We start from the raw sequence: 10,198 nt of genomic DNA, 5'->3' as shown, positions 1-10,198 counted from the left end.
TATAACCTTGAATAATTATTGAAATTTTGAAGATTTTGATTAAAACTGCATTTAAAACTCATGTTTAAGAAAACTTAAATTTTTGTTTTCCTTGGCGTTTTTTTTTTTCAATTTTTGATAAATATTTAAGAATTGTCTTGGGCTTCAATGCAACCTTTGCTTTGGAATGTCCACACTGCTTTCCTTGATGCTATCAGAATGCGGCTCCCTGTCTGACAGGTGCGAATTTGCTGGCCCCTGATTTTAGCCTGGGCATGTTCTTGTCAGACAATCGCAGGCTCGAGTTCTCCTGGCCCATGAAGCTCAAACAGCAACGCAGTCCCCCCCTCCCCCAACCAACTTGTAGCAGAAGACAGATTTGCAATTTGTGTAACGCGAATAATGCCTGCCTTCGAAACCTGACATCTTTTCGAACACAACAAACTTGTCATTGGATCGCTAGTGCCTGAAGACAGTCATTTTGATACTTGCCTGGCTAGAATCCTGTATGAGGGGATAGACTGTTCTAGATGTGTTAATGAGAGTTCAGAGGAGAGCCGCCCTTTACACTACTCAACAAAGTTCTGGCCTCAACAAAGGCCAGAAGCTGCTGCCCCATAGTTGAAGGGTTTGTTTGGTTTTTTCCTGGTGTGGAGGATGGGGGTAGTAGACTCTTGGCTCTCATCTGCCATAGAAAAATAACTTTTTTGAAGGCTGGGGTGGGTATGGAGGAACTGTCTCATTAAGGGTTATGGGTAGGGCCCAGGGACGTGAGTGAAGGGAGGGAGTGGTCTGCGGGTGGGGTCTGCCCAGCAGACAAAATATGGGGCTCCCATCCCCTGAGTATAACTTCACTCCGAGTGAGGAGAAAGACACCCGTAGTGCCTCTCCTCGAGATCCATAGAGCAGAGAAAAGCGACCGAGATAAGAGTGGACAGAGGAGAAAGATATGTTCACGAAACGGCCCCCCGCCCTTGCTCCGGAGGAGTACAGCCGCCGAGCTGACGCCCCAAAGAGGGTAAGATCCACCCTCCTCGCTCCTCCAGCACACAGGTCGCGTGGCCTGAGTCCTGGTGACTTCAGAGTCAACCTTTTTTCTCCCTGTCCCTTCCTCCCTTCATCAGGTGCCACCTCCTTCCCGTCCGTAGGTCAGTGAGCGCAGACTTCTCAGTGGCTCGCTATAGTCCCAGGCAGACGGTCCTTCACTCCTGTGGCTTGGCGTCGGAGACGCTGGCAGTCATGGGCAGGGTTTCCTTCAGCGTTCGGGTCAGCTCGGTGCGGAGAGCCCGCTGCTCTTGTCCTGGGCGATGCTACCTCTCCTGCAGAGTCCCTCCAACCACCGCCCTCCGTACACTGAACGGGCTTGGCTGCGCGGGGGTTCCGGGGGAGACTGCAGGTGGAGTCGTCGGACCTGGCCCCTTGGGGACCCGTGGCTTCCTCTCCGGGTCCAAGTTCCAGGCTCCCGGCAGCTGGAAGGATTGCTTTGGAGCCCCGCCTGCTCCAGACGTAAGCCTGCATCCCTACTGCCCGCGCCCTTGCTACTAGTTCCGTGACTAGATCCCATTTGTAGTAGCGTCTCCCACTGGGGATCAGTCAATGCCCCGGGATGGCCCTATGCATTGGCACCGCACAACTCAGAGCTGGAAACGCCCGGGTCCCCGGCTTGCGAACTTACTCTGGGACAGGTACCGGACCCGGGCGCACCGAGCACTGTCCGCGGTTTGCGGCGCGGGTTTGGAGCTGCTAGGGTTTGGGACGGTTTTCCTCCCGCAGTCCTGGGAAGTGTTAGCCTTGCTGCCACAATCTGCAGAGAAAAAGGAAGGGCACTGCAGAGGGTCCCCCTGACCTGAGCCTCAGGAAACCCAGTCTAGGTTGCAGCCATCCTTATCTGCTGGGTCCTTAGGGTCTTGGAATCAGCTGCTCATAGGCGGGCCAGAATCAGTCAGTGTCAGCAGGGAGAGAGGGGTAGTTAGGAAAGCATCCCAAGGCGGTGTCCTGGAAGGTTCTGCTAGAATTCAGTGCGGGACTTCCGGGCTGGAGCTCTAGAGGCGGGAGAGCAGTGGGCGCGCTTTGCGCAGCTTCCCATTTTGGGGACCGAGGTGGGGACTCAGTTTCCAGATTCTCAAGCAAGTAGTCCCAGTAATTCCCAATCACTGAAACTTCTCAGAACTTCGTGCTGCGAAGGCTCACAGAACCAGGCTCCAAGGGTCTCTACGTCCATGTCTGTGCTTTATGGTTTTTCCATTTTTAGGATAGGAAGGAATCTACTGATGGACACGAAAGTCCGCAAGAGAACACCAGAGTACCACCCCACTGGATAAGAGAGCCAAGCTAGGACTCACTGCTGCTTGCTGTTCAAGGGTTCATTTTGGCAGAGTTTTGAAGTTAGAAGTGCTGCAACCATGTTGGCAAACCTCCCAAACAAACAACAACTAGGCTTTTGGGGGCGTGTCAGTCAGGATACTACCAACATTCATCAGTCCCCGATACCCACTAGTTTTGTATGAGATGACACTCAAAATCAGTTTCTATAACCAGGGACCCGGGGTTGATGTCTGCGTAGGTGCTCAGCTGAGCAGGTAGGACCTGCAGACTCCTCCTGATGACGATAAGAGGTTTTATTGTATGAAGTATCTTTAGGGTGAGTGGAACTTGGAATAACTTAATCCTTAGGGATCTGCAAAGTGTGTATGTGTGTGGGGGGGGCGTTCCAGAAAGTTCCATATGGGATAGGATTGCAGTACAAATAAAAACCTAAGTTGTCCTTCCAGTGAGATAGGGAGACAGAAGAAATGCTTTATTAATCTCTCCATGTAGATTTCCAAGAATGGGGATTTTGTTGTTGTTGTTGCTATTGAAGACCCAGAATTGACTCCTCCATAAACTTTCCCCTCAATGTTGCAGAAATCTCAGTGATAGCAGAGTGGACAGGAGGCCTCTGAATCTGCCATATTGAAAAGACAAAAGAGGGGGAGGTACCACTAACTTCAGGATTGAATAGGGAAATGTCCGGGCAGGGGCAAGAGGGGCACACAAGTGTGTTTAGGCCCAGGGTGCTCTGGGTGATGATCATTTTTGTTCGGGGTCTAATGCTCCAGGGAAGACATCGAGGCATGGCCTCAGTTTCCACAGAGAGGTGATTGTTCCTGTGTAGGGGGTGGGTCTCATCCTGGGCTGGTCTCCCTGTGAAGCTTGCTGTTTCTGGAAGGTTTCAGCATAGCCACTGGGGATTTTGAGGGGCCACTCTGGGGAATATAGAACAGGGAATCATACAAGCTGGTGGAGGGTAGTGCCATCTTGTCTGTACAGAACGGGCTTGTGCTTCAGGCTTGAAGGGGAGTAAGAGATACTGATTTATTTAGAGCCGATCCCCCCGCCACCCCCCTCCCCCGTGTGACCATTTTCAGATAGACATTCTTTAAATAGTTGCATGTTTGTGTGCAGAGCTCAGCAGGAAGCAGACCCAATGTCTAAGGCAAAGTGAAGGTAAAAGGTTGGTGGGTTGGTGGGTTGGTGTGTGCGTGCGTGCGTGCGTGCGTGTGTGTGTGTGTGTGTGTGTGTTAGATATCCTCAGGCATCAACAAGGCAAGGCATCTGAGCCTTTAAAGAAAGCAGCCACTAAAGCCTGTTTCTTGTCTCTCTCTGACAGTGGACGCCCTCCACTGAGAGGGAGACAGGAGGGCAGTGCCTCCAGAGAGGGGATCAGCCTCACACTCTGCTCTCCCTGGCCCTCATTGTGCAACTTCAACCTGGAGATGATACTGTTACTCCTGTCTGGCTTCTCTGTACCCCAGTGTCCTTCAACACAAAGATCTGTCTCTCCCAGGGCTGTCACAGGGGCTCCCTGGGGACTAGGAAGTGCTGTGACACCAACTGTTTGCTGAAAACACCCAAGACAGGCAGTGATGATTTGTCCTGCCATCAACAAGTATGCATCCCTGTCCCATCTGCACCATCTATTTTACCCAGGCAAATGGGCAGCCATACTGCTTGGCTTAAGGGGGAATGAACAAAGTTCTAGGTCCCCACTAAGAGGTCAGGTAAACTCAGACTCCTTTGCTTGTTCCTCTAAGTCTCTCTTTGTCTCATTGTCTGTCTGTCTCTCCCTCCACCGCACCCCCCCCCCGTCTCCAATCCCCTCCCCCTCTCCCTTCCTCTGGTGCAAATACAGGAACTGTTGAATGAAAAAAGTGCCACACGGAAGCACTGCTTATGAAGGAGAACATGGCTTTGATGTCAGACTTCTAGCTCTAGTACTTTTTAAAATTATCTACCTGTTTTTATTTTATTCATGTTTTTATTTTAATTTTATTCACTCGTTCCAAGTTTTAACGAATCTATTGTTATTGTGGATGTGTGCATGGTGGTGTGGGGTCAGGCGTGCCACGGCATGTGTGCAGAGGCCAGAGGATAGCTCTGGGGAGCTGGTTTTCCTCCTTCTGCCTTTATGTGGGTCCCAGGGATGGAACTCTGGTTGCCAGCACTGCAGGGCAATCTCCTTTCTTGCTGAGCCATCTCGCTGGCCCCTCTAGCTCCAGTTTTTAAGAGCAGCTGAATAGTGGCCACGGCAAGTCATTTTGCCAAGTCTCTTTCCTCCATCAGGAAGAGGAGTAGGTATTGCTTCCACCTCCAAGGATACCATGTGGTAAAGGAAATATTTATTACAAGTAACGATATGTAATACTTGGTACATTCTATAAAGCCTCATTAAGTATTTGAGAGAACCTTCGTTGGGGTCTTGATGCTCAAAAAAATCGTAGGTATTTCGTATATACAACTAGACATTGAAATAATTGTGTCCCTGAAGCCATCACCACAATTAATTCCACAAATGTCTCTGACACCTCAAGTCAAGACTGTGGCATTCCTGGCTTAGGAACAGGCTCTGCTTCAAGGGTGGGGTCTCTCATCACCAAATAGCCCCTTCCTTGATGTACCGGTATTTATAAGAATCAAGTCACCAGAATATTGAGTTTGATGTTTGGCACAAAATCCATTTGAGTGATTGGTTTGTGTAGGCTGAAAATGGCTACCCCAGCTCACTCTGTTGGATCCTTCCGGAACACATCATCATTGGGCAAACTGCATTTTGCTTCTTCTTTTTTTTTTTTCCTCTTTCCCCCTGTACTAGCATGTCAGCTTTCAAAGGCAGAGATGTTTCATGGTCTTTGCCCTTTGTTATAAGAATGCCTGGTATACAGTGGGTACCTGATAGTGATTTGTGAGTGGCCACAGTCAGTTTGGACCTAGCGAGTAGTTTCCAATGACTGCCATGATAAAATGGAAGCAACAGAAAAATGTGTGGGCACAGTTTTAGGGCTCACACATTTGAAATCAAGGTGCCCGTAGGGCCTTGATCCCTTGGAAGTGTTTATGGGAGAATCCTTCCCTTAGGTCTTCCTAGCTTCTTCTGGCTTCGGAATATTTCTCTGAGTTCCTTGGCTGATAGACGTGTCAGTCCAGTCTCTGTCTAGATTGCCACATGCCCTCCTCTACATATCTGTCCTACTGTTTTCAGGATACCCGTCACATAGGATTGGCAGCTTACCTAGACCCCATATGATTGTATCTTTAATGTGCCTGCATTTCTTACTTCCTAAAAGTTTGTTCTCATTCTGCTCAGACAAATAAGCTTTAGATTAAGTAAGGCACATGGAGGTTATTACTCTTGCAGACAAGCGGTCACTATGTGGGAGCAAGATGATGCTTTGCTGTATATAAGAGCTCTCTTGCTGAGTGGAGCTCTGAGCATTGAGTTGTGGGGCCCTTTCTCTGGTCGTTACCACCCCAAGATTTTCTCTAGCTTTTAGGAAAGAGGACCATGATGCCTTGGGGCACAGGCTGCTCTCTCTGTCTCACTCCTAGCCCTTGCTGAACGCTGGTGCAGTTCTATCCCATCAGTTCCTCTATGGGACGCTTCTTTATATCGAGTCCCTCAGAGTATGCATGGCTGTTCCCAATTAGACTGGCAGAAGGTACGGAGAGGTCCTGCAGGAGACCTGTGTCACCGTTCACCAGAAGTGCTGATACTGGAAAGAACTCAGTGTGACACACATGGAGAAGGCATGGTATTGAGCCACCAGGCTGACTCAGGAGCGGGGACTGAAAATAAAAGGGCAGGCTGTAAAGACCATTTGGATGCTTGCTTAGCTCAGGGTCCTTTAGGTCAGTGACATTTGAAGAGTTCCAGTAGCTGAGGGAAGTTCTAAAGAAAAGCCCTCTGCCACCGTGCGCCACATTTCTCTCTGAAACCACAGAGGTGTCATGTCATTACAATGCCCCTGCAGCCAATTAGAGAAGATGACATCAGGAGACTTCTGTTTTTGCCTTGGATTTTCTGAAACAGGGTCTCATGGAGCCCAGGCTGGACTCAAGGACCACATGTAGCACTGAGTCTGGCTTTGAATTTGTGATCCTCCTGCCCTGCCTCCCAAGTGCTGGGATTGCAGGCAGGCACCACTGTGTCCAGTCGGACAATATCAGGATCTCATACCTGGGGACTCCATGACCTCTGATAGGGTGAAAAATCGATATTGTGACTAGTTTGGTGTGACTTTCTCCAACTAGGACAACATAGTTACCCAGGGGTGGGGGATAGAAGCCAAGTGTGAGATCTTTGAAGAATTCTTGGGCATAGTTTGGCACGGAGAGGAACAGGTTCTCCTATCCAGTTGATAAGTGCTTAAATGCCAGGCATGGAACTAGACACTTGGGCATATAAGAAAATAAAGTTTTGTGCACTCTGGAAGCTCAGCTTCTAACGAAGCAATCAATCCTGCAACAGGAATGCAGGGAAGAGAGATTTGGCTGAAGATCCTACGGCAGCCTGCCTGACCTAGGTGAGCACAGCGACAGAGAGCACTCTGCCCTAGACTGTATGACCCGGTGCCTTTTGCGCATTGGTCTTAGGCCAGTGTTCAGGCTCTGTGCTCAGGCTCTGTGCTCTTTCGTTCTCTTAGTTGGAACTGATGATTTAATTAGGTACTCTGCCCGCTGAGTTGTCTGCTCCACCCCCCCCCCCAGAAGCTGACCTTGAGAAATCCAGTGACGGAAATCCTCTGTTGAGTGTTTCAAGGCTTATCTCGATGGTACCTGATTGTCACCTTTGTCCATTTCAGAGTCTCATCTTTCAGGCAGGCAGGAGGCTCTACCTCTGGGGTGTGTCGTGGAAGCCAACCTGACATGGGCTTACTTAATATTTCTCTTACCTTTAAGACAATTTTGCCCAAGTCAAGTGAGATCAGAAATGAGAGTTCAGCAAGAAATGGATGCAAGACTCAGTTAACCTCTCTTTGCCCTGGTTTTCTCACGTGTGAACTGTGTCGGAGAGCTGCATTTTTAATGTGGTGATGGTGGTGGGGGAAATGAGCAGGGTACGTCTGCCATTTAGTCTCTTCTCCTACCTTGACCTTCATGACAGTTGATGAGCGGACAGGCGCTCTCTCCTCCTGTCGCCAGATTTTTATAATGCCACTTCTCTGACTACCTGACTACCTGACTACCAACTGTCAGGTAGTCAGAGAACGCCAACAATTCAACTCAATTCTGACAGTTTCCCTGGAGTTAAAGGGCTTGTCCTTCAAGCTGCCTTCACCCGTTGATAGCAGGTCCCCAGCTGCCTGACTTCTGATTGATGATCTATAAGCCAGGGAGACCCCACACCCACCCCTCAGGTGCAAGAGGTAGAACAACTCCCAGAGCTCAGAGAGACCTTCATCTATGATGAAGGGCATGAAGGAACAGCCAGGAAAAGGGATACAGTAGGGTTTGGGTGTAACAGGTATGACACGAGGATGCATTAGCTAGGCAGTCTAAATCCCAGCATCCAGAAACTTTTAAGGAGGCTCAATTAAACAGGCACAATTGATTGTTAATTGATCCCCAGCACCCCCTTTGGGGACGGGGACTAGAAACCGCCAGCTTCTAATCAAGGTCTGGTCTTTCTGGCAACCGGCCCCATCCTGAAGCTATTTAGGGGCCCATCAGGAATCCAGAATCACCTCATTAGAACAAGAGGTGACCTTATCCCTACCGTCCCTTAGGAAATTCCAAGGGAGGATTCGGGAACTTTGTGGGAAGGGGTTGTGGAGAATCCTGCAGGAGGGCTGCCTGGACAAGAGGCACACACACACACACACACACACACACACACACACACACACACACCCCTTCAGGTTGGTTTTCCTCTCAGTGAGTGTTTTCTAGTGCTTATTATCCTGAGCCTCAGCCAAGAACTAAATTGTCCGTTCAGCATCCAGAGAAACCCAATCAGAGAAAACTTGGCAGTCAGTTTCGATCATCACAGCCCGTGTTTCTCTGAGGGTCCCTGCTTTGGCTACAGGTCAGAACTGAACCTATGCACTGGTTTTGGGAGGAAGGAAGATGGAGCAATTACAAAAACAGAGTCTTTCACCACATGTCCCAGAATCAAGACGTGGGAGACACGTGTGCTGGAGGGTACCCCCGAGGAGGAACTTGGTACTTGCTCTTCCTTAAATAGCTACGAATCTAAATTTATGAACTAGGAGATAACAAACAAGATGTCCTCGGAATAGCAAAGGAGCCAAATTATCAGGTCACGAGACAGAGAGAATTCTGAGGTCTCTGAAATTTAGGAAGGTTGGCTATGAAAGAATTCCTTATGAAGAGCAAGCTTAGTTAGTCTGAGCCAGAAGATCTCTCCTACCAGGCAGCCTTGGGCGCTTAAGTCTCTCTACCTCATAGGCATCTGGCTGGGCTCCCTCTGAAAAGTTCCTATCCCTGAGAGAGGTTACTTCTCCATAGACACGGGGAGAGGACTTGGGAACAAGGCCTTGAGAGCCGCTGGGGAGATGTAACATTTTTCCTTGTGGTTATTGTTTCCAGCTGATACACTTAGCTGCATGTGCCCTAAAATGATATCTCTCTTGATATGAAATATGGGTGTTGGAGAGTCAGCTGTCCTCGAGGAGAAGATTAAAAGAAGAAACACTGCTTTTCAAAGACAAGTCTCTCCCACAAGGAAGACAAAAGCGAAAACTATTGGAAGTGTATGTGGGCTCCGTCCAATAGAAACACAGTAGCCCTGCAGATATTGTCTATTGAGCTTACAACCGATGAACTGAATTTTAGTAGTTATTTTCTTTGGCTCCAAATCTCCAACGTTTTATAGTTTTTAACATGTAGTAAATATAATTATTAAACACTTTACCTTGTTTTTCTTGTAACCAATCCTTATGCTTCATAAGTCTCCTATGTAGTATAAATTCAAACCAGCAACATTCCAAGTTCTCGGTGCTCATGGCTAGCACGCATCTCACTGAGTAACGCAGCGGTACTCAATGGCTGTTGACACGGAATCAGGGAAAAGGAGGCCTTCAGGTCTGGATAAGTTGATTCTGAGAAGCCAGCCCGTCCCCGGTTATGTGGGCTTGTGTGAGATGTCGTTACTTAACTCCTCTGAGAAGAAGGCCTCAGGTCGGTGTTGCCAGACAGTAAGATGATTGCAGATGTAGGGGGGGGGGTATGGATGGGTTGGGTTTTAAAACAAAAAGAGATGGATCAGACACTACCCCAAGCAAGAGGGGACCCGAAACGGAGACAGCCAGGTTGTATTTGCACTTTGAAGAGACAGGCGGTAGTCTGCCCTCAGTACCCCAGGGAATCGGTCCTGAGGATGCCGTGACTTAGTCCAGTGAGACTGATTTCAGGCTTCTTCCTTCAGAAGAAAAGAGGGCATTGCTTTAACTCATCAAGCCTGTGGTAATTTGTAAGCACAGGATAGGAAACCAACACGTCACTAAAACATTACTGCTAGCATCCTTTTCAGGTCATCTCTGAATGTTTTCCCCTTAGCTGCTTCATCGTGGCTTGGATTCAGGTATCCATGGCCTAGATGCCTGTCTGTTCTCCCCCAACCCCTAGGCTGGAGTCTGCTCTTCCTTTGATTCATTTGCTGCCTTTGATGGCAAAGCTCAGTCTATATCTTAACTGACTTAAACAGGGAAGGGAGGTTTTTCATAGTAGGGTACAGTATATAGCAGAAAAAAAGGAAGTTGGATAAAAGCTATCATCTCTTTTGACAAGTGGCTTAATTGGGGAGAGAAGAGTTTTTGCTATCCTAGGTTTGACCAATGGAATATAATTGAAGACCCAGAAATGAACCCACACACCTACGGTCACTTGATCTTCGACAAGGGAGCTAAAAACATCCAGTGGAAGAAAGACAGCATTTTCAACA

The 10,198-nt window shown here is 48.6% G+C and overlaps 1 protein-coding gene across 3 annotated transcripts in view; it reads left to right on the top strand.

Annotated features, from left to right (window-relative positions):
- The first annotated feature begins 801 nt into the window (after positions 1–801).
- The window catches only part of Corin (corin, serine peptidase), a 201,519-nt gene continuing 192,122 nt past the window's right edge, over positions 802–10,198 (top strand). The window contains exons 1-2 of one of the 3 annotated variants that reach the window (XM_021163653.2): positions 802–997; positions 1,104–1,485. In XM_021163653.2, the coding sequence (XP_021019312.1) occupies positions 1,219–1,485 (267 nt within the window). In that variant the 5' untranslated portion in view covers positions 802–997; positions 1,104–1,218. Of the gene's footprint in view, positions 998–1,033; positions 1,486–10,198 lie in introns of those variants that run through there. The other 2 variants (XM_029477597.1, XM_029477598.1) reach the window with 2 other exon arrangements.

Source organism: Mus caroli, chromosome 5 (assembly GCF_900094665.2).
Source record: "Mus caroli chromosome 5, CAROLI_EIJ_v1.1, whole genome shotgun sequence".
In the NCBI taxonomy this organism is placed as follows: Eukaryota; Metazoa; Chordata; class Mammalia; order Rodentia; family Muridae; genus Mus; species Mus caroli.
Note: the sequence above shows the minus strand (reverse complement) of the source record. Positions and strands in the feature narration are given on the sequence as shown.